Source organism: Aotus nancymaae, unplaced genomic scaffold, assembly GCF_030222135.1.
Source record: "Aotus nancymaae isolate 86718 unplaced genomic scaffold, 86718_ANA_hifiasm-v0.15.2.pri h1tg000006l, whole genome shotgun sequence".
Taxonomy (NCBI): Eukaryota; Metazoa; Chordata; class Mammalia; order Primates; family Aotidae; genus Aotus; species Aotus nancymaae.
Genome location: NW_026988417.1, coordinates 78,931,573 through 78,955,703, shown reverse-complemented (window position 1 = coordinate 78,955,703; position 24,131 = coordinate 78,931,573). Strand labels below are relative to the sequence as shown.

Here is a 24,131-nt window from a genome sequence, read left to right as displayed (position 1 = left end):
CCTAAATAGCAGGAAGAATTCCTCTGTAACTATCTTGCAGTTCAAAGAGATTCAGTCCAGAAGGACAGAGTAATTCAACGCCTGAATGGTTAAATGCCATTCTTTACCATATTTCTTCTGTAAGGATCATCTTGTGTTGGAGATATGCATCTGAGGGTCTGGCAGGGTGGACAGTGGACCTCAGAAGGGGGCTTTCTCATGGACTCTCAAAATTCCTATGTCAAGTCATCTCACAAAACCAAAACTGAGCAGTGCCAGGGGAAGAATTTTAAAAGCAGCTCAAAGGTTCCTGGTGATTAAGACTATTTTATAAAACTCTTTACAGTTCTCTTTTCGGTCATGGTAAAGTCTATTGGCACAAACAGCACAGCCGCAAAGTATTCTTTTTATTTTAATAACATATATTTATATATATATTTATATTTTTGCTTATTTTCATTTCCTCAGCAAAAAGGGAAATCAAAATATTAATCTATAAAATAAGCCGATGATAACACAATGCCAAAAATAGCTTATGTTAAGTGCAAAGGTGAAGCTTGAAAGCAAGCTAAATTGCAACAACATATTGATTTAACATTTTAAATACAAGACTTGCAATAAAATAATTCTTGAAATATGCTTCTCATTTTTAGTTTACTTTTGAAAAACTACTCTATATACACATATCCAGTTGTAACACTTGACAGTAGCATTATGGGGCATGATATAACTTTGGTACACATTGCAGATATGGATGGCTAATGTCTGTAAATGATATTCCTTCACCAGTTAGACCTCTGTACATCCAGGTGACCAGCCACCTGGTTCTAAGTCATCTCCCCCCAGCATCCCCGGAGTCCTTCCCAGAGCCATCGGAGACAGCAGGAGGAAGCAGGGTCACTGGATCCATATTGTGTTTCCTCTCTCGGTTCTCCTGGGCTCCACGGTCAGCTCTCCAAATGTGGAGAAAAACTGCTCCATTTCTTTCTGTAGCATGTCATTTCTTTTCTCGGCATCTTCTTTTGCTCGCTCGGCATTTCGCATTTTTATTTCTATCATTGTGAACTTTTTCCGCTCCTGATCCAGTTCATCATGGAGGCTCATCATTTCTGTTTCCAAAGTCAAGTTTCGCTGTTCTAAGCTACAAAGGATGTGGGGGTGGGGAGGCAAGAGTAAGATAAAGTGGTTTTATTCACGTGAAACACAAGAGGCATACAGATATTTCCTAAACTCCCTATGATGCTTAGGAAATTGGAATAAAGCCCTTTCAACAATTTAAAAGATGTAATTTTGTTGTATTATTTTACTATTTGCTAAGATCATTTACTGTCATTTTAGTAATTAGGTTCCAAGGCCTCTCTTGGAAGCAGCTGTCATTTAATAGTAAATAAGTGAATGTCAGCATAGAGAAGCCAGTGACACACACCGGGCAGAAGAGGCAGAAAGCTTCCTGGACATTAAATTGTAAACTCGACTATAATAAATGCAGGGGGAAAGTCTGATAAAGTTGAAGAACAAAAAAAAGAGGGCAATAGCATTTGATTTCTATTGAAGGAAAAATAGTGATGGAAAATGTCATTGTTGGTTAACTGCTAAGAATGCAGTTTTTGGAAGCATATAGAGCCACATCTTCTAAAAGAGTACACGAAGTAGTGAGCTTACATTTTATAGGACAGGCAAAGATCACATGTGTTAAGTAAGCCCTGCATCTTATATTTTGTAAAAATAAAGCCCATCCCTTGCTATCCCCAATTCTCACTGCTTCCCAAGTTAATATAGCTTAGGACATAGGCATTTTATATCTCTCTATAAATTGATAGTGGTTTTGTATAGCTGTATTGATAGCTTTTGGATAATTGTAGAATTTGCAATAACATCTTTAAAAACAGAAATTGTTTTCTCCATAACAATTAAGATCCAAATCATACACATATATTATTCAAAAGAGGGGTATTAAAACTACATCTTTATTGTAAGATGTATCTTGATCATGGCTGACTTTTTAATTTCTCCTATTCTGAGCTAAAGTCCCACGGGACTCATTCAAATTTACCATACCACTGAAATTTGAAAGGTTATTGCATTTTTAGCTCTCAGAAATCTGATTATTTAAATAACAATTTTAAAATTAAAATCTCAATTATGTTACTGTTTTAACAAATTTGAGCCCCACATGTTGATATTTTATCCAGATAATAAGAACACTTTAAAATTAATCCTCCCTCTCTTTGTAAGAACTAGAATTAAAAAAAATACTTCATATTTTGTAATCGTACATCATTTAGAAGGCTATTTTAAATCTATGACCATGATTTTAAATGAAAATTCGATACTATGCTGGTTGCTACCCAGAATCTACAATATATTCTCTTTGCTTTCCAAAGCCATTTTAGTGCCAAAATGTTGGAAGAAACGGAAGTTAAAATACCCAGAAGGACAACCCTTACAAAACAATATATTGACACATTTGTATTTATCAGGTGCTTGCAGGAAACTTCCAGGAATGAAAAGGGCTGAATTGAACACAGAAGAAATCCCTTTCAATGCAAACATATAAAAATGCTGGAAAATTTTTAAGAAATCTATTTTAAAAGTACACAATCAAGGTTAAAATAAAAGAGCAACTTCAGGTATCAGAACCAAGGAAGAAACTGAAACATAGAACAGTAAGTAGAAGCACACAAGGGATATTAGTCTTGGATAGAAGCCACAGTGTTGGGGCTACGTTTTTCCTTTTCACATGGGGACAGGAGATGAGGCCTCCAGTATTAGGGAGGCAGAAAACTACAAGTAATTTAACTGAGAGCTTGGAACACCAACTGTTTTTATTAAGAAGAGACTTCAAAATCTCTACTCATGGGCCTGGGGAAGTATTAGAATTGAATTAGCACAACAGAGTATTAGTAAGCTACAAAACGAGTCTGAGAAAAGTTACCTAGAATGCCTCAATAATGACAATTATTGGCTGGGCAAGGTGGCTTAAGCCTGTAATCCCAGCACTTTGGGAGGCTGAGGTGGGCAGATTACGAGGTCAAGGGATTGAGACCATCCTAGCCAAAATGGTGAAAACCTGTCTCTACTAAAAAATACAAAAATTAGCTGGGTGTGGTGGCACACACCTGCAGTCCCAGCTACTCGGAAGGCTGAGGCAGGAGAATAGCTTAAACCCGGGAGGCAGACGTTGTAGTGAGCGGAGATTGTGCCACTGCACTCCAACCTGGTGACAGAGCGAGACTTCGTCTCAAAAAAAAAAAAGAAAAAATAATAATAATTACAGAAATTTAATATAGGAAAAAGAAGTTAACAAAGATGGAGGACAAACATATCTTAATAAGGGTTCTGGAAAGAGAAAATTGAGAAGGTGGGAAGATAAAATAGACAAAAAGATGATGAATAAAAATATTCCAGAGCTGTAAAAGATGTAAGTTGTTAGATCAAATCATGAAACAAAGTTTGAAAGTTAAAGAAAGGAAAAGATATATCAGGAAGTTACTAATGAAAGGAAGATGGTATGACAGTATTAATATCAGAAAAAAATAGATTTTCAGGTAAAAAGCATCATTACAATGAAAAATAACCACTGATTAATGATAAAAGGATCAATTCTTCAGGGAAATATAAACAACTCTAAACTTCTATACAGAATCTCAAATTGTTCAATATAAAATATGACAAAATTGTAAAAAGAAATGGGTAAACTCAGAATACTGTTAGGAAATATTCAAATATCTTTCTCAAAAATTATAGGTCTAGCTGAAAAAAATGAGGAGAAATGTAGAAGCTTTGACTAGCCTGATTAGCAGAGTTCATCTATTGGTCATATATAGCATCGCAATTCAGTAATAAGGGAATAGTTTTAACTGACCAAACAATTAATATCATCCAAATGAACTTCTCTGACCACAATACAATATTTTCTAAGAAAATAAAGTTAGAAATCGCTGAATACAGTGGATTATGCTTGTAATTTCAGCACTTTGGGAGGCCACGGCGGACAAATCATTGAGGTCAAGAGTTTGAGATCAGCCTGGCCAACATGGTGAAACCCCTGTCTCCACAAGGAAAAAAAAAAGGGGGTGGCTACTCTGGAGGCTGAGGCAGGAGAATTGCTTCAACCTCGGAAGTAGAGGTTGCAGGGAGCAGAGATCATGCCACTGCACTCCAGCCTGGGTGACAGAGTGAGACTCCTTCTCAAAAAAAAAAAAAAAAAAAAAGGAAAGAAAGAAAAGAAAAAGAAACCAATTTGGACAGGGAAAAAGAACATCAAACTCACATGTTTCAGAACTGAAAACCATATATTTCGTTGATTGATAATTAAAGTAAAATATTACCTGTCTATCTACCTAAATATTTATTTACCTACCTACCTATCTATCCATCCATCCACGTTCAATACTTGTTGGGTAAAATTATAAAGGAATTTAAAGAAAAAAGAATAACTCTAAACAGGAATCATCAAAATTTAGCCAGAACAGTTACCTTTCTACAATCTCATGGCTAGGCCACACGTGGTCCTCCACCCCACCCTACTGCAGGCCTCTCCCTTGGCCTCTCATGAGGGTAAGAATGTGACAGTGAAATGGCCCATTGAGATGACACTCTATTGGGAAGTTCTATCAGTTTATCAAAATCTCTAAAATAACACGATAGATCCACAGATCTCAGAACATATATGCATCAGCAACATCCTCAGAAATGAATGTATCCATCTGCAAATTCGTAATGAACTTTTTTTCTTTTTCTACTACATTTAAAGTGTGACCCCTTGCCTCAAAATATAAGCTTCCCAGTGTGAAGCACCAATTTATCATCATGCATTGGCAGTAATTCAGAATTCTAACACATAGTGGTTCCAAAAACTACATTCAGAAAGAAGAGTAACCTTTTAAGACGATGATCCTATTTTTTTAATTTAAATCTCCTGTCACTCTGCATTATATAGAAAAATTCAAACCACATTTCCACTCAGTGAAATTTACAAAAAAAATACTTTCCAAGAAGGTAATTTTTCAATCTCATTTATAAGTAGTATTTTTATATATTTACTTTGCCACATAGCTTCTGAAATGTTATCTTTTGGTCTGATAATTGATAAATGGATAAGAAACATACTAAGGTAAATCAAAGCCAACTTACAACTGACTTGCTGATCCTAACACACCATGGAGGAAGGGTTGCTCAAACCACACACTCTAAGTCCCAGCCTAAAACTGGGACTAAAACCGCTAGAGGAGCTACTCCTACTTTGATCATTTTATGAGAAGATGTAAATTGACATAATTCGGTTTTAGCATAATTGCTTCTTGGTAAATCATGTTCTTTGTTCCTCATTTAGGCTACAGTCTCCCTTGTTCACGTGAACACACTTCGCGTCACCCCCTTCTCAAAAACCTCCATGAATTCCTATCTCAGAGTAAAAGTCAAAGGCTGAAAATGAGCCTGTCAGTCCCCAATATCACCTGGCTCTTATTGCTTCTCTTAGCTTATCTGGATCCTCAGGGTCTGGAACAGAGCCTGGCAGAAAGAAGGCACTCTCAATATTCAATGATTGAAAGAATAAAACATGAAGATATATTTACTTCTACTTTTATTTTTACCCCTGTTGCATCCTTTTCTTGTCAGTGAAAACTGACAGGCTCCTAATGCTCTGTCCATCTCCTCCACAGCCCCTCTCCTTCCAGCCCTCTAGTGCAAATCTGCTTGTTTAATAATAATCAAAAATGACATTATTGAGCCTATTCTGTACCAGGGAAATGTTCAATCACTTCTTATGTACTTTTGAGGTAGATACTACTGGCATTTAAATTGTTTACATTAGGGAACCAAAGCTCACAGAGATAAGGCTAACTTCCCCAAAGTCACAAAGCTCATAAATGGTGGTGCAAACTTGGGTCTCTTTGACTTTGGAGCCAGCATTATGTCACCCTCAGTATGATCCTGTCCCACAGTAGGAGGCTAAAGAGCCCTCTCTGGTAATTACAACTGCCAGATTTTCCTCACCTCTTTATCCTGGACTCATACTCTATCTTCTGTTTGGTCATTTCCTGTTTCAGGCTGGAAACTAAACTGTGCAGTGCACTGTGGTTGCCGCTGCTGTTACCAACAAATGTCTCACTGTTGTCACTGCTGCTGGTGGCACGACTACTGCGACCTCCTACACTCCTATGGTCACTTTTGCTTTCATAGTCCCTGGGGTGGGAGAGGTCATCTTGTGGAGGCCCATCCAAAACAGGGTCCTCAAAGTTCCCCCCATAAAAGTCTTGCTCTGGGCAGGTGGTGGTGGAAGAGCGACAAGAGTTGGAGTTCTCGGGGAGGGAGATTTCACAGGAGGAAGTGGACCAGGTGGCGCTGTCGATGCTCTGCTTGTCATCAAGGTTCATCATGGAGAACTGTTGATGGACGTTATCATAGGTGGACAGTCTGTTGTGCTGGCCTGACTCTCCAGCTTGTTCTTTCTGCTTGTTATCCCTCAGGGTCACATAGCCATTTGGCAGCCAGCTCGTGTTTCGACTGTTTGCGGGATTCCCAAGTGTGTCGCTGGTCAAGATGCCCATGCGCACTGTTCCATTCTGTACACTGTGTGTGCCCATTTTGGTACCAGATCCCTTCAGTGAAGAGTTCCTTCTGGCTTGTAGGCTCCCATTGGGGGTGATTTGGGTTTTCTCAAGACCTTCTGCATTGCTGCTGCTGAAGGACCCATTGGTAACTATCCCACTACCCTTATTAAAAGCTGGGTTCTTTTTGACCATGAGAGGGGGGCTTCTGGACACATCAAGCTTGTGAACACTGTTCCTTGGGCTGTTGGTTTTGCTGCCTGATAGAGCGGTGGGGGATCCATTGTCCATGCTGCTTCTCTGGGGTGACTCAGACTTGTCCCAGGAGCACCGCCTACCAGGGCTGTCCTTGGTGTTATTGTTCTCCTTGTTCTGTAACTGCCCCATGGTGACTTTCTTCTGAATTTCATTGTTGTTGTTGCTCACTCCATCTTGGGGCTTGCTCTGTAGTTCTGCGTCTTTGGGAAAGAGGCAGTCATGTTTGCTAATCATCACTGACATCAACTGCTGGACCACCACAGTGCCTAGAATTGCATAGAACATAAAGTAGCATGACTGAGACAGTTTTTATTTATTTCTATTTGAACGTGACTCTTAAAGAAACACATTCAAGTGATCATTCAATATTATTAGCAGTACCAAACCACATTCTTAACTATGATAATAGCAATAGAAGCTAAAACGTCTTGAGCATTTACTCTGTGCTATGAACTGTGTCAAGAACTTTGCTTCTATAATTTAATTTTTGAAACAAATCTATACATATATACTCTTATTATTACTGTATTATAAAGGTTAAGTAACTTGATTAAGGTTACATGTAAAGGACCAGACCCAGGGCTTGAACCCAGAGTTAATCATTAAAAAGCTGGGCTCTTAATCATAATACAATATTTATTACAAGTTTGATATTTAATTCTGAGAAATCTTTCCTAGGAGGAGGTCACCATGACCCCTCATCTAATAATTGCCTCGAACTATCAAGATACTTTTAGTGGTAGCTATAAATAGAACCCTATACAATCTCTGGTGGATACATGGTTTTTCTAATGTAGCAAGACAATGAAAATTCATAAGACTTTTGATCACCATTCAAAAGCTTCAGGGCATTTTAAATGACATCAGCCAGAATGGTGTAGTGAAGACTTCCAAAAATTCTATTCACCATATAAGCAACAGACAAAAATTTCCAGAATCAACTATTTTGGAATTCTGTAAATGAACTCATGGCTTGATGCAATCTGGAGAGTGTTTATGTAAGAAAAATGGCTGAATCTCAGTAAGAGCAGCAAGGTCTGTGGTATTTTCACTTGCTCTAATCTTATCCTCCTGTCCTTGAAAACCAAGAGCCCACAGTCACAAAGAAAACCAGCCATCTAGCAGCCACTGGAATGGGCAAAGCAGGGTTGGATTTTTAGTTAGTAAATATGGTTTCTATATAAAATACTTAAAACATGATATTTGGCAAAAAAAGAAAAAAAGATTAAAAAGGCTTTTGACAATGCAGAATTTCATTGAAACAGCAGCTAATTGAGAGGCTGTAAGAGAGCAGAAAACTGACCTGGGGCAAGGTCACTTTTTAGCTTCAAGTGACACCTGGGAAATATAATTCAAAATCAAATTTTGAATAGAAAAAAAACATATTATATTCATTTATATTCTACACGCTTTTCCTGTGATGATTCAAAACTTAGACTATTTTAGACTGCATATCTGCAATGAGCAAGACCTATTGCTACATCAATGTTGTTCAAATTTTAAAGTTCATAAAAATTACCTGGAGATCCTATTAAAAGAAGATTGAAATTCAGTAGGCATTGGGTGGAACATGAGATTTTGTGTTATTAACCAGCTTCCAGATAACATCAGCAATAACAGAATAGTAGCACTGGCATCACCTGGAAGCCTGAAAATTTGAGGACCCAATGCAGAGCATCTGAATCAGAATCCCCAGGTGATTCCTGGGGCCATTACAGTTTGAGAAACACTGTAGTAGATGCAAATGTTTCCCTTATATCTTCCAAATTAAATTTCTTGAAAGTCCAAAAGAGGATTCATTTTTTTCAGATGAGAAAACTGAGGGTCAGAGAGGTTAAGCTATTTGCTCAGGGCACAGAGACAATGTGATCAAAGTGAAATTTAATATTTAGTCTTCCTCCAAATTATGCATTTGTCCTACTATAGTTCAGCTGCTGCAATTTAAAACTGTAGCAGTAATAAGTAAACTTGGGATAGTTTTAAAGATAAAACTAGCCGGGCGTGGTGGCTCACGCCTGTAATCCTAGCACTTTGGGAGGCCGGGGCGGGTGGATCACAAGGTCGGGAGTTCAAGACCAGACTGGCCAACATGGTGAACCCTCATCTCTACTAAAAACTACAAAAAATTAGCTGGGTGTGGTAGCTTGTGCCCGTAATCCCAGCTACTTGGGAGGCTGAGGTAAGAGAATTGCCTGAACCGGGACCCGGGAGGCGGAGGTTGCAGTGAGCCGAGATTGCGCCACTGTACTCCAGCCTGGGCTACAGGGCAAGACTCCATCTCAAAAACAAAAACAAAACAAAACAAAAAAGATAAAACTAAAGATAAATACCTATTGAATTACCATCAATTATTACAAAATTGTGAAACAGACTGAATGTAATAATTAATTGAATTATATAGCCTTCTTTTCTCTTTTAGTAATCTCTGAATTTGTCATTATATTTTCCACTCATGTTAGCAGTGAATCTGATAAAAAGGATTTCAGAGCAGTTAGAATAACACTGGCAACCTTATGTACTGTGTTTGAAGATGTTGTGTATTTCCTGCTATTTTATTATTTGCCCATATGCAGACTCACTTTCAGAGGTTTGTAGTTTCCATTATATATGACTCTGTCTAGTATTTTGGGAAAGTGGACCTTTTTCCTAGCATTGGAATATTGACATTTGAAGTATCACTGCTTCCCGTCATAGCTATGAACTGTGTGGGAGCATGTAATTAATTGAAGACCAGCATCCCTAAGGTCTCCATGATGAGTTTGTGAACAGCCATGTCAAAGTGTACTTGCACAGTTATAGAGTATAAGGTCAGATCCCTAGAGATTTAGAACTCTTTCTTGTATATTGGGAAGCTTTGATTCCATCTAGTCTCTGGGAAAATAAATGGCCATAGCCCTTGTAAAGGGACTTCCTTAGAATTTTTAAGGCTGTTTAGGACAGATTTGCTCAATAGTAGTGATGATGTGTGTGCTACTGTACACACTATCACTTTCTCTTTTTTATTCCCTCTTCTGTTATTTTCATCCTTAGAATGCCAATGAGGAACATGAAGCCCAGATAATGAGGTCAGAGTGGTTATAATCACCAGTCCACTCTGAAGAGTCCAAGCAGATGCTGGCGTCCCACTGTGCTACACAATCCAGCAATTCTTTCCTGGATCATATAATTTTACACAGGTTGACTCTAAATACCATATAATAGACACTTTCCATCATAAGCATTGGCTAAAATTTGATTTTTCTTTAAAGAAAACCTAGGCACTTTAAATATAATAGGTAAATGTAAAAATATATGTAAATGGCAGCATTCTGTGCAATATAGTTTCACTTTATATTTTTTGCAATGAATAACTTTGTACATATGTCATTTTGCATGTTTGAAGATATCTGTTAAGATATGCGATGATTTTTGACAAATGTATATACTTCTGAAAGTACCACCTAATCATGATATTAAAAAGTTATCCTATGCCTCTTTGGAGTCAGTCCCCTGACTCTAACTCTGGCCCATAGCATCCTTGATGTTCTGTTTCTATAGTTTTGCCTTTTTTACAATTTCATATAAATGAAATTACACAGTATACAGCCTTTCATATCTAGGTATTTTCCAGTTAGCATAATACTTTTGATGTTTATTTATATTCTTACATGTAGCAGTTCATTCCTTAATGTCAAATAGTATTACTTTCTGTAGATTTGCCACAATTTATCTGTTCACTAGTTGATGAAGTATTAGTCTGTTTTCAGTTTGGGGGCTAATATGAATAAAATCGATAGGAACATTTGACTGCAAGTCTTGGGTGAACATATGTTTTCTTTTTCCTTGGGTAAATGTTTAGCACATGGCTCTGCTGGGTTTTATGGTTACTGTATATTTAAGTTCGTAAGAATCTACCTAATTCTTTTGTGAATTGGCTCTAACATTTTGTATTTCTACCAGCCAAACCTGGTATATTTTCAGTCTTAATTTTGCTCTTTGTAAGGAATGTGTAGAGACATCTTACTGTGGTTTAAATTGTAATTTTTCTAATGACTAAAGATCCTGAGCATCTTTCCATGTATTATTTGCTATTTGTGATGCCTATATTTCAAATCTTTTGCTGATTTTTTTCATTGACTGTCTTGTTTTGCATGAGTTCTTAATACATTCTTAAAGCAAGTTATTTATCAGATATGCAATTTGCAAATACGTTCCCCATTTCCAAAAAGGCTTGACTTTTTGTTTTCTTAGGAATATCTTTTAAAGTGCAAAAGTGTCAATTTTGACAAAGTCCAACTTACCAAATAATTTTTAAAATATTTTTATAGTTAACATCTTTTGTGTCATAAGTCTTTGACTAACACAAGGTAATAAGATTTCTTAAAAAATATTTTCTTCTATATCTCTTATACTTTTAACGCCTACATTTAGGTCTATGATCCATCTCAAGTTTTTTGTATATGATGTGAGGTAAGGATTGAAGTTATTATTTATATTTTTAGGGATATGAAATTGTTCCAGCATCATTTGGGAAAATGACTATCCCTTTTTCATTGAAATACCTTGGTACATTGGTCAAAAATCAAATGACTACACATATTTGTGGACTCTCTGCTCTATTTCACTGATCTGTGTGTCCATCTTTATTTCAATACCACACAATTATGTGTGGCTTTATACTAAGTCTTGAAATCAAGTTGTATATACTGAACTCTGTTATTTCCTTTCAAATTATTTGAACTATTCTAGATTGCTTTTATTTCCCTGTAAAACTTATAATAAGATTGTCAATCTCTACAAACAAAAATTCTGGTGGAATATTTCTGTGTCAATTATATTGAAACTATAGGTTAATTTTAGAAAAATTAATTGCTTAATGATATTGAGTATTCCAATACATGAGCAGGGTATATTTTCCCATTTATGTAGTTCTTACTTAATTTGTTTGTTAATGTTTAGCAGTTTTCAGAGTGTGTCTTATTCATGCTTTCTTAAATTTCTCCCTAAATATTTTAAATTAATAAGTGTTATTCTAAATAATAATTTTTATTTCAATTTCTAATTGTCCAATGTAGTATACAGAAATACAATAAAGTTTTATAAACTGACTTTGCATTATGTGATCTTGATACATTTGCTTATTAGTTGTATTAGTTTTATTTGTCGATTACATAGAATTTTCTACATAGATGTTCATGTTGACTGTGAATAAAGAGAGTTTTACATCTTCTTTTCCAATTTTATAACTTTTATTTCTTATTACTGGCTAGGATTTCCAGTACAATGGAAGTGGTAGGATAAGGTAAACTGACCTTAAACCAGAACTTAGAGGCAAAGCATTTGGTCTTTTACTGTTAACTATGATATTTTTAAAATTTTTCAGAGAGAACCTTTGTTCATTTAAGAAACTTTTCTTTTTATCTGCATCCGAGATGATTTTTTTTGTATCTTAAAGTGGTGTATTAACATAGTGAATTAAATCGATTGATTTTATATGGCTAACCAACCTGTCTTCCTGGGATAAACCCTCCTGGGTCCTAATATATTATCCTTTTTATATGGTAAAGTCAATCCACTAAGGTTTTGTTTAGGATTTATACGTCTACATTCATGAGGGACATTATTCTGTATTTCTCTTTTCTTATAATTTTTTTTATCTGTTTCTATATCAGGGAAACTGGCCTCATAAAATTAGTTGGCAAGAATTCCCTCTACCTTTTTTATTCTGAAAGAGTCCTTACACAATTAATGTAATTTCTTCTTTATATGTTTGGTAGGATTCAGTAAATTTAAGTTAGGGGTGTTTTTGTTTTTGTGCAGATGTTATTAACTATGAATTCAATTGCATTACTAGTCTCAGTTTCTTTTTAATCTTGAGTGAGCTTTGATAGTTTGTATCTTTTAAGGAACTTAAACATTTCATCTCCATTGCCCAATTTCTTGGCAAAAAGCTGTTTATAATACTCCCTTTGATTATTTTAACATCTGTAGATCTTTGGTAGGCCACTTCTGTTAAACCTGATATAGGTAATAAAACTTTGTTTCTTTTCTGATCAGTACAGTGAGAAATTTATCAATTTTATTGATCTTTTTAACAAACCAGTTCTTGGTTTCAGTGGTTTTCTAGATTGTTTTTGTTCTCTTTCTATTTTCTTGATTTTGTTCTTATCTTTATTATTCCTTGCCTCGTTTCCTTTAAATTAGCTCTTCTTTTTGCAGCTTCCTGAAATGGAAACTTAGATAATTAATTTTAGATCTTGATTCTTTCTGATACAAGCCTATAATTTTATGAATTTTTCTCTAAGCACTGCTTTAGTTGTATCACACAAACTTCATACAACTTTTTCCTTTCTTTTAGATTTTAAATATATCTGTATATTTTTATTTTAAGTGATGAGTATACAGTATAGAGTTGGGTGTTGCGTTTTTATCTATTTTATCTCTGCCTTTAGACTGGAATAGATAAGACATTAAGATTTAATGTAATTATTGATAAGGTTGAGTTTAATTCTGTCATCGTGGTATTTTTTTCTACTTATCACATCTGATAATTGCTCCTCTTTTATTTTTTCTGTCCTTTTTAAAAATTATATTTATTATTATATAACATTCCATTTTATCTTTATTGTTGGCTTATTACCTAATACTTCATTTTATTTTTTAGCGGTTGTTCTATGTTTATAATATTCATATTTAATTTTTTATGGTCTACCTTTAAATAATATTGCAACATTTTGAGTACAGATTAACAGCCTTACAGTAGTCCACTTTCATCAGTTTGCTTCCATTTTCTTTTGTTGTCATAAATTTCATTTCTGTATGTATTCTGTATCCCACAGTACATTATCTTAATTTTGTCTTATAAATCATTTTTAATGAGATTAATAAGAAAAAAAATCTTTTATATTAATCCACATATTATTCATTTGCAGTACTCTTTATTCACTTCTGTGCCTATGTGTCTATCTGGTTCATATTCCTTCTGCCACAACAACTCTTTAACATTTCTTGTAGTACAAGACTGTCAGTGATGAATTTACTCACAGATTTCGTGTCTCTCAAAATGCCCTTAGCTCCTTTTTATTTTTGAAAAATATTTAAATATATTCACTGGACACAGAAGTCTAGGTTAACAGATTCTTTTCAGTACTTCAGATTTTGGTCAACGTCTTTTGGTTATATAATTTCTAACAAGAAATCTTCTGTGATGCTGCTCTTCGTTCTTCTGTATGTAATGTGTCCTTTGTTCCTCAGTCTGCTTCTAAGCTTTGCTCTTAAATTGGTTCTTAGCATTTTGATTATGATGTACTTTTGTGTGGCTCCCTTTATGTTAATTCTCAGCTTCTGAGATATTTGTGTTTGTAATTTTCATCAATTCTGTGAAAAAAATGAGTATTCTTTTTTCTCTGTGCTTCATGTCAGATAATTTCTCTTATAAAGACAAAGTCTTTATAAGTCTGAATTTATTATTTGTACGTTTTCTCCAATATCTAACCTGCTATTAATCTCGAGTGTAATATTCTCTTAAGTGATAATTATCATTCTTAGAAATTCTATTTGTACTTTGTTTTTTTAAAGCCTTATATTTATTTATTTGTTTTTTATTGTACTTTAGGTTCTGGGTACATGTGCAGATCATGCAGGATTGTTACATAGGTACATGCATGGCAATGTGGTCTGCTGTCTTCATCCCCCCGTCACCTACATCTGGCATTTCTCCCCATGTTATCCCTCCCTGACCTCCTCAAAACCCCCACTGTCCCTCCCTTGGCCCCCACAACAGACCCCAGTGTGTGATGCTCCCCTCCCTGTGTCCATGTGTTCTCATTGTTCAACAACCGCCTATGAGTGAGAACATGCAGTGTTTGATTTTCTGTTCTTTAAAAATATCTTTGATCTATTTCTTCATCATGTTACATTTTGCTCTACCTTCTTGAACATATTTACAGAATATAAAAATAATATATTTGTCTGCTATCAGAAATGACTCAATCACATTTGGGTCTTTTTCTATTAGCTATTTTATGTCCTGTTTACAGCTCATGTTTTTATGATTCTTTGCATGTCTTGTAGCTTTTAATTGTATGGAAGACATTGTGGACTTTTTATAGTTGGTTATTGAATTTTGAAAATATATATGTATATTCTAGATGTGTTGGACTTTGTTCTGGCATAGAGTGAAGCATTTGGGGAACAGTTGAATCATTTTTACTATATGTTAATAGGCTTTAATTTTTAGAGCAGTTTTAGATGTACAGAAAAATTGAGCGGAAAGTACAGAGGGTTCCTATATACCTCCTCTTCACTGCTGTTTTACACAGTTTCCTCTTCTATTAACGTCTAGCATTAATGTGGTGTATTTGATAGTTGGTGAACCCTTATTGATACATTATCATTAACTAAAGTCCATAGTTTACATTAGAGTTCACTCTTTGTGTTGTATGCTCTATGGGTTTTGACAAATACATAATGTTATATATCCATCATTCCAGCATCATACCGAATAGTTTCATTGCCCTAAAAATTCCTTATGCTCCTGATATTCATCCTTCCCTTCCTCCCTGCACTTCCATTGGATCATTTAAAAGTTGCTTTAAAATTTGTGAGTACTCATCCATAATTTAAATCTTATCACTGAGGTCATACCTATGTGAGAACTCTACACAATGCCTCATTATCAGGACTTCACAGTCTTTCTGTGAGAAAGACAAATTATTTCAAGCTTAGTTTGAGGCCCATAAGTCTTTGTTCGGACTATGAGTCTCTGGTAAATTCTCTCAAGTTTTGTGTAGTGTCCTCTCATGCCAACATAAATCAGTTCTCATCTACTCTCTCTAGGTCTCTGGATGCTCTATGCCTGGTTCTCACTTCTCTGTTTTCTACTCCCCTCAATTCTAGCTCCCTTGGGCTTCTCCTTGTCTGATCTTGTTCTCTTCAGCTCAGCAATACTTAGACTTTTTTTCTTCCCTGTGATACAATGTGAAAACTGCCTCCCAGTAGTAATGTGAGGCGGCAATCACTGGGTTCCCCTCATTTGTTTTCCTTCTCTCATGAATCATAGGCATGTATTGCCTGTTGTCCAATGTCTAAAAACTGCTGCTTCATATACTCTTCTATTTTTCTGGTTGTTTAACTTGAATGGTCTCTATTCCACTTCATTATGACAATATGCAATATTGTTTGGCAGTATTTTTTTTAAATGCTGAAAACACATTTTAAAGGTTTCTTTGAAAGCATGTATGTATTATATAGATATGATTATGCTTATATAATAAGGGTATCATTAATGGCTACATCAGTATTTGAGTGGTAGCAAGAAGGAGAGTAATGATAAGGAATGTGAAAAAAAAAAATTGCCAGGCGCGGTGGCTCACGCCTGTAATCCCAGCACTTTGGGAGGCCGAGGCAGGAGGATCACAAGGTCAGGAGATCGAGACCATCCTGGCCAACATGGTGAAACCCCGTCTCTACTAAAAATACAAAAATTAGCTGGGCGTGGTGGCATGCGCCTGTAATCCCAGCTACTCAGGAGGCTGAGGCAGGAGAATTGCTTGAACCCAGGAGGCGGAGGTTGCAGTGAGCCGAGATCGCGCCATTGCACTCCAGCCTGGTGCCTGGCGACAGAGCGAGACTCTGTCTCAAAAAAAAAAAAAAAAGGAATGTATAGAGGATTTTTCAATAAAAGAGAATTTTAAAAGAGCGTATTTTTAAAATAAAGCAGTCTCCATGTTTTTCAACAGAATTCATGTCAGTTGACTGTAAATAGTATGTTAACAGCCAAGAATAATGTTTCATTTACTAAAGTATCTACCAAAATGAGATAAGAAAATAAAAATAAACATTATGGGTTAGTAAATACATAAGGTTTATCTTCCAATCTGTGCAGCTTTTACTCTGGCCTACTGTTGAAACTAGAATGAAAACACTATTGTGGAATAAATCCATTTCACATGGATTAAACTCACTCAGATCAGGCCAATGTTGCAAACTCCTACTGTATCTCAGGGGTTACTTCACCTTTAGAGTATATTTGATTGAATTATAATTGTGCATGTATAAAATGCAGGGCAAATGACTAGGAGGCATGAGCACAGATACAAATTTGATCTCAGAAGTCAGAGCCTGTGAGAGATAATGCCTGTCTGCAATCTGATCACTACCTTTCTTCTTCAGCCAATCCCCAGAGCTGCCAGAGCTATTTTTCTTTTTTTAAACTTTTGAGTTCAGGGGTACAAGTGCAAGTTTGTTACGCCGGTAAACTTGGGTCATGAGGGTTTGTTGCACAGATTATTTCATTGCCCAGGAATGAAGCCTAGTACCCATTCGTTATTTTTCCTGATCCTCTCCTTCCTCCCAACATCCACCCTCCGATAGGTCCCAGTGTGTGTTGTTCCCCTACCCGTGTCCTTGTATTCTCATCTTTTAGCATCCATCTATAAGTGAGAACATGAAGTATTTGGTTTTCTGTTCCTATGTTAATTTGCTGATGATAATGGCCTCCAGCCCACCCTTGTCCCTGCAAAGGACATGCTCTTGTTCATGTTTATGGGTACACAGTATTCCATGGCATGCGTGTACCACCTTTTCTTTATTTAGTCTATCACTGATGGGCATTTAGGTTGATTCCATGTCCTTGCTATTATGAATAGTGCTGCAATGAACATACACATGCATGTGTCTTTATAATAGAATGTTTATATTCCTTTGGATATAAGAGTTACTTTTCTGACTGGGTGTGGTGGCTCACACTTGTAATCCCAGCACTTTGGGAGGCCAAGACAGATGGATCACTTGAGATCAGGAGTTTGAGACCAGCCTGGCCAACATGGTAAAACCCCATCTCTACTAAAAATACAAAAATTAGACAGCTGTGGTGGCAGGTGCCTGTAATCCCAGCTACTCAGGAGGCTGAGGCAGGAGAATCACTTGAACCCAGGAGGCAGAGGTTGCAGTGTCTGAGATCACATCACTGCACTCCAGCCTTGACAACAGAGCAAGACTCCATTTTGAAAGAAAAAAAAAGAGTTGCTTTTTCCTAAAATAAAAAATGCAATTTCAGCATTCTCTTGCTCAATAGTTATCGAAGATTCCTAAATGCAAATGGTCTATAAGACCTTGAAAATATTGTGAAGTATTTCCAGCGATTCTTTCACCAGTCTTCTCTATATGCCCTGATATCATTGACCTTACCAAATTTTTCACTCGGATGCAGTGTTGTCTTTCTTACTGCTAAATACTGAATGTTTGCATCTCCAACAAAATTCATATTTTGAATTTCTAACCCCCAGTGTGACGGTATTGGGAGATAATACCCTTCAGAGGTAACTAGGCCATGGGGGTGGAGCCCTCATAAATAAGATTAGTACCCTGGTAAAAGAGATCCCAGAAAGCTCCTTCACCTTTTCAGCTATGTGAGGACACAGCAAGTAAACAGTTGTATGTGAACCAGGAAATGGGTCCTCACCAGATACCTATCTGCTGGTGCCTTGATCTTGGACTTCCCAGACTCCAGAGCTGTGAGTAATAAATTTCTGTTCTTTTTAATCTACCTAATCTATGGTGTTTTGCTATAGTAACCCCAGTGGGCTAAGACATCCCTCCTCTTGCCAATCTATATTTGTTTTTCTAGTGGAATAACTGTTATTTAAATATTCCATCATCTGTGATGGTTTCCCTGACTTCTAATTAAAATACCATAATCCCCACTTTTTGATCTCACAGTCCTTTGACGTATCCTGTATATAACATTTTTCATACTATAATTGAATGTTTAGCTGTTCAAGTCTGCAACTAGGCTAGGCAATAAGTTTCTGTAGGGCAAAACTTTGTCTTATTCATCTTTGCATTCCCAGGCTTACTGATGATCATTGCATAAAGTAGTTGCTTAATGAATATTTATTGAATGATAAGTTAATTAAGATACATTTTAAAAATTATTATTGTGAAGATTAAATTCAACTCTCAAAATGGTGTCCAAGTCTGAAGATTAAATTCTACTTTCAGAAATGGTGTCCAAGTCCAATTTTATATAAATCAGGAGAATGAATAAGGAAAGAGGAGAAGCTTATTTGTGGAAGTAAGAAAATGAGTAGATTCTGAGAATGAAGAAAGACAGAGGAAGACAAGATACCCTGCATGGGTGGATTTGGGAGAGTTCTGAGAGCAGGAGAGACGATAACAGAGTACTTTAAAACAACTTGCTCGTTGTGGTTTTGATTTGCATTTCTCTAATGATCAGTGATGTTGAGTTTTTTAAAGTAAGTTTGTTGGCTGCATAAATGTCTTCATTTGAGAAGCATCTGTTCGTGTCTTTTGCCCACTTTTAATGAGGTTGTTTTTGTTTTGTTTCTTGTAAATTTGTTTAAGTTCCAATGAGATGCCATCTCATGCCAGTCAGAATGGTGATTTATTAAAAAGTCAAGAAACAATAGGTGCTGGCAAGGAAGCAGAGAAATAGGAATGCTTTCATGCTGTTGATGGGAATGTAAATTAGTTCAACCATTGTGGAAGACAGTGTGGCTATTCCTCAAGGATCTAGAACCAAAAATACCACTTGATCCAGAAATCCCATTACAGGGTATAAACACAAAGGAATATAAATAATTCTGTTATAAAGATAAATGCACACATATGTTCATTGCAGCACTATTCACAGTAGCAAAGACATGGAATCAACCCAAATGTCCATCAGTGATAGACTGGATAAAGAAAATGTGGTACATACACACCTTGGAATACTTTGTAGCCATGCCATGAAAAGGAACGAGATCATGTCCTTTGCAGGGACATGGATGGAGCTGGAAGCCATTATCCTCAGCAAACTAATGCAGGAACAGAAAACCAACCACCACATGTTCTCACTCATAAGTGGGAGCTGAACAGTGTGAACACGTGGACACAGGAAGAAGAACAACACACACTGGTGTTTTTTGGAGGAAGGGAGAAGGAAAGCCATCAGGAAAAATAGCTAATAGATGCTGAGCTTAATATCTAGGTGATGGGTTGATACGCACAGCAAATCACCATAGCACATGCTTACCTATGTAACAAACCTGCACATCCTGCACATGAACCCCAGAACTTAAAATAGAATAAAATAAAACAAGTTAAAAAACACAACTTTCCATGCATTAAGAACGCAATCAGATTTCGTATTTTCTCTAGAGACACAATAAACATCTAACTTGTTTTTAATTATTTTTGGATGCAAGAACGCTTTTTCTTTAAATACTGACTCATGTTGAGACTGGGCCAGGATGTAGCTGAGTGGTTTATGTGCTCAGTGAGGTCTCCTGAAGGTTTGGTTGCTGTGAGCTGGTTTCCCCTGGGGCCTCATTGATCCTGGGTTAAAGGAAACAACTACACTCCCAGGGAATTAAGACCTTCTCATGGCCCCCAACAAATTATGATAATGGATAGAATTAGTTTGCTTCTCCATTTTTCCTGTACTTACAAAAATAAAACTTATTTGTCTACTTGTGCACCTATCCTTTATACAATTATTGGTGTATTTGGAGAAATTTATTTTTCTCTTTGGGTATCAGGTTTCTTATCCACAAGGGAGGCACGGGGACACTACACAATTTTTAAAAGATTTCTCCTCAAATAACAAGATTTGCAACAAGAGTTTAAACAATAACAACAACAAAAACAATGAATTCTAGGAAGATGATGGCAGCACAGTACCTGATCTCCTGAAATCCTCACATAAAAACAGAGCAACTAGATAGCAAACCCAAAACTCATGGGCAACATTTTCAAAAAAACTAGCTGACAGAGTATCTCCCAGAATCCCAAAACATACGCTGGTGGAGACAAATCCCCATTTCCGCAAGGCCTGCATGATATCAGCGTCTCTGTAGAGGGAAGCAGAAAGGAGCAATGGGGGCTCCGATGGGCCTGGAAATAGAACATCCCCAAAAATCCCCACAGATAGTCACTAGAAAATGCAAAGGTTTAATTTAAGAACAGTGGCTAAAATTGGGAGGGATTGTGCCTAGTCCAGTAAAGGTGGCCAGTTGCAAGGTCTGAAGGAGTCAGAGACAAACAGCCCCTAAGATCTCTCCACATTGACCAGCCAGGACTGTCTTCCAAACAGGGCTCTGCATGGAGGGGACACTGCTAGGATAGGGGTGACAATTGAGAAGGACTAGGACAATAGAAATGAAAGAAAGGGAAGAAAGACCAACGGAAATCAAGAAGGCAATAAAGCAAGGACATCTCAGGAAGCAAGATGCCATATTTTTTTATATGATGTGAAAAAATAGATTAAGCTCTGTGAAGTCAGAAAAGCTAACCCAAATGGATCCTTTACACACAAATGGCTCTGTGACAACACAGCATTTGGAAAATTCACTGAGTTATGTTGATCCTTCAAATCCTGACACATGTATTTCTATAGTATCAAAGATGTATTTGTTAATATCGACACTAATCTTATCAGAAAAGTGGTTAGAAATTTAGGAAGCTGTCAAGCCGAAGGTTTTAAATACAAATTTTTCACATGCAAGTTCAAATTTTGTCAATGGCAACAAACTCTGACAGCTGTATTTCTTGAACTGAAATGTTTAGTTCATTTTGAGAATGTGTCTGCTAAATGCTCAAGTCTGAATAACTGTAGTTTGTCAGATGTTCTTTCAAATAAAAATGGAGTTCCAAGAAAATGCAGTTAGTGCTGCTCAAATATCACACAAATGCTTCCCCTTGAGCCAATCATTGTGTTACTTTCAGAAGCAGTATGCAGATGTGCTTTATACAGACAGCTGTCTCTTCATCCTAATATTAAACAGATGTGTTCTCAAGATTGAGTATTTAATGCAATTAATATTTTTTACTGTTCAGCAAGAACATTCTTAAGTAAAATTGGCATTTTCTTCTCTATCGTAAATGCATGGTGGTGAAGATTATGGTGCTAGTCGGGTGTGATGGCACTGCCTTGATTCATATTAAGGTGCCAGCTGCCGCATCCATCACTGCTTTAGCACCATCTGTGCAAATGTCAACACAGTGAAAGAGCAACAGCATCTTCATATTACTATGAAAATACTTTTAAGACCATGGACCTCCTGAATGCATCTCAGGGGCCCCCAGGTACATTTTGAGAACATTTTGAGAATCTCTAGGCTGAAGAGACATCAACATAAGGACCAGTAGTGAACACTAAGTCGATAGATTTATATACATATCACCAAAGATTAAATGAGGACTAAAAAGGAGAGGGTATAGGGTATAATGGGTATATACTGTGACAACATATAGTATCACTATTAAAAGAATAAAAAGAGGATTACAAGAGCGCATGTAAAGAATTTTGCAGTAATCATACTAGTGTTTGTATTGTTATTCTGAGACTACTGTGTGTGTGATGAGGTATAGAGCAAATGATTAACTGTGAGATGTTCTAATTCTGTTATCCTCAGTGTCTGCAAACCAGGATTCCTTGAAAGAAAGGGAATAAAACTGTAAAGAGAAAGGAATAAATAAAAACCCTGCAGTTCTAATTTTGAATTGTAACTATTGTGAACTTGTAAGGCACTTTTCTTTAATAGGTAAATGTGTATATATGTTTATTATGCATATACTATGTACATGTGTAGTGTGCATTCATATCTACTAGCTCTGCCCACTAAAAAGTCTAGAAACAATAACCAAGCCAGTAGCAATGAGTATCACTGGTACTAAGCATCTAGATCACCTTGAAATACCATTTTCCTACTAAAAGAAGTCAGGACTTTTGGAAATTGACTGATTCCAGGTTTGGGGCATAAAATATATAACATGAGCCTGAGAAACCTTGTCATACTAAAAAGAAAAATAGCTACCCCAAACTAGGAAGATCATGTTTAAAGAACTAAGAAGACAGTTTGAATATACTTCCACTGGTCAAAGATGGGGAAATTTGAGATTCAATGAAGGACAGTAATTACAATGTATTGACCAAGTAAACTGACTTTAATCCATGAGTTTATAATGATATTTTTAAAATATTCACAATAATATGTATAGTAGGAAGATAAAGAAGTAGAATTTACTTTTAGAGGAGATAAAATTTGTGATTATGTGCTTTAAAAATTGGTAAGTAAAGGGAAAGACCCAAGCAGCGTTTATGTTGCCTTTTAAAAAGTTACCATTGGGTTCCTAAGCAGTAGATGAGAAGGAATTTTTTGAAAAGCATTCCAATTATTAACTTAAAAATTAAAATGTTGCCGCATGGATGAACCTTGAGGACATTATGTTAAGTGTAATAAGCCAGTCAAAAAAAGACAAATACAGTATGATAACGGGTATATGAGGTACCTAGAGCAGACAAATTCATAGAAACTGAAAGCAAATGGGTAGTTGCCAGGACCTGGGGGAGAGGACAAAAATAGCTTGTCTTTAATGGATAGGAAGTTTCAGTTTTGCAATATGAAAAGAGCTCTGGAGATGGTTGGCGATGATGGTTGCAAGACAATATGAATTTACTGAATACTACTGACCTATGAACTTAAAATGGTTAAGATGATACATTTTATGTTATGTATGTTTTACCATAATAAAACGTTGAAAAAACCACATAATTACAATATCAGCATTTCAGCTTCCTGCCAATTAGTAGTTTCAGGAATTTTGTAAGTTTGCAAAGAGAGAGAGAAGGTGACAGTATGTGTCTCCTGATAAGGACACAACACAATCAAAGGTCATGCCAGGCAGATCAAACATGAAGTTGATCCAGATCCTAACTTGCAGAAAATGCAGAGGGCAGAGAAATATTTATATATCAACATGAATCAACAAATCCATGAATCAACAAATCCAGATTATAGGAAAGTCTACAAGTGAAATAACATGATTTTTCAAATGGCAAGTTATAGGGGATTCTGATTATTAAAAAGTCTAAAAAGATATCAAGTAAAGGAATAGGAAACTTAAACACAATGTCTTGGAAGTTCATTTGGGAGATAAAACTACAAAGAAACACAAAGAAATTGCTATCAAAATTTGGATATTAGGATGACAGACACTGGGATTGGGTCACAGCACAAGGAAGTGTTTTGGGGATGCCTGGAAAAGTTCTATTTTTTTTTTTTCAGATAGTTATTTGCTTTATATAATTTATTAAGATGTGTGTGTTTGTGTGTGCATATGTGTGGTAGTTTTCTGTATTGCATGCATTTTAATTTATAATAAAGATTTCAAAAAACAATGGACTAATATACTAATAATTATATATCATTATACTTACAATAATATATAAGCTTCTTGTAGCTTTAAATTTCATATTTTCTAATGTCTGCTAAACTCTTCAGATAGAAATTAAATTTTCTGAACTATCTCTTGCCAGATATCTGATGTTCAATTTATATTGCCGTTGGTATTTAA

General features: G+C 36.1%; 1 protein-coding gene across 7 annotated transcripts in view; it reads right to left on the bottom strand.

The window, feature by feature from the left end:
- Positions 1–369: 369 nt before the first annotated feature.
- ARHGAP24 (Rho GTPase activating protein 24) overlaps positions 370–24,131 on the bottom strand; it is a 499,880-nt gene continuing 476,118 nt past the window's right edge. For all 7 annotated transcript variants that reach the window (XM_064368848.1, XM_064368895.1, XM_064368882.1 and 4 more), the window contains 2 exons: positions 5,980–7,057; positions 370–1,120 (listed from right to left, as the gene is read on the bottom strand). In XM_064368848.1, coding sequence (XP_064224918.1) covers positions 877–1,120; positions 5,980–7,057 — 1,322 coding nt within the window. In that variant the 3' untranslated portion in view covers positions 370–876. The remainder of the gene's footprint in view (positions 1,121–5,979; positions 7,058–24,131) is intronic.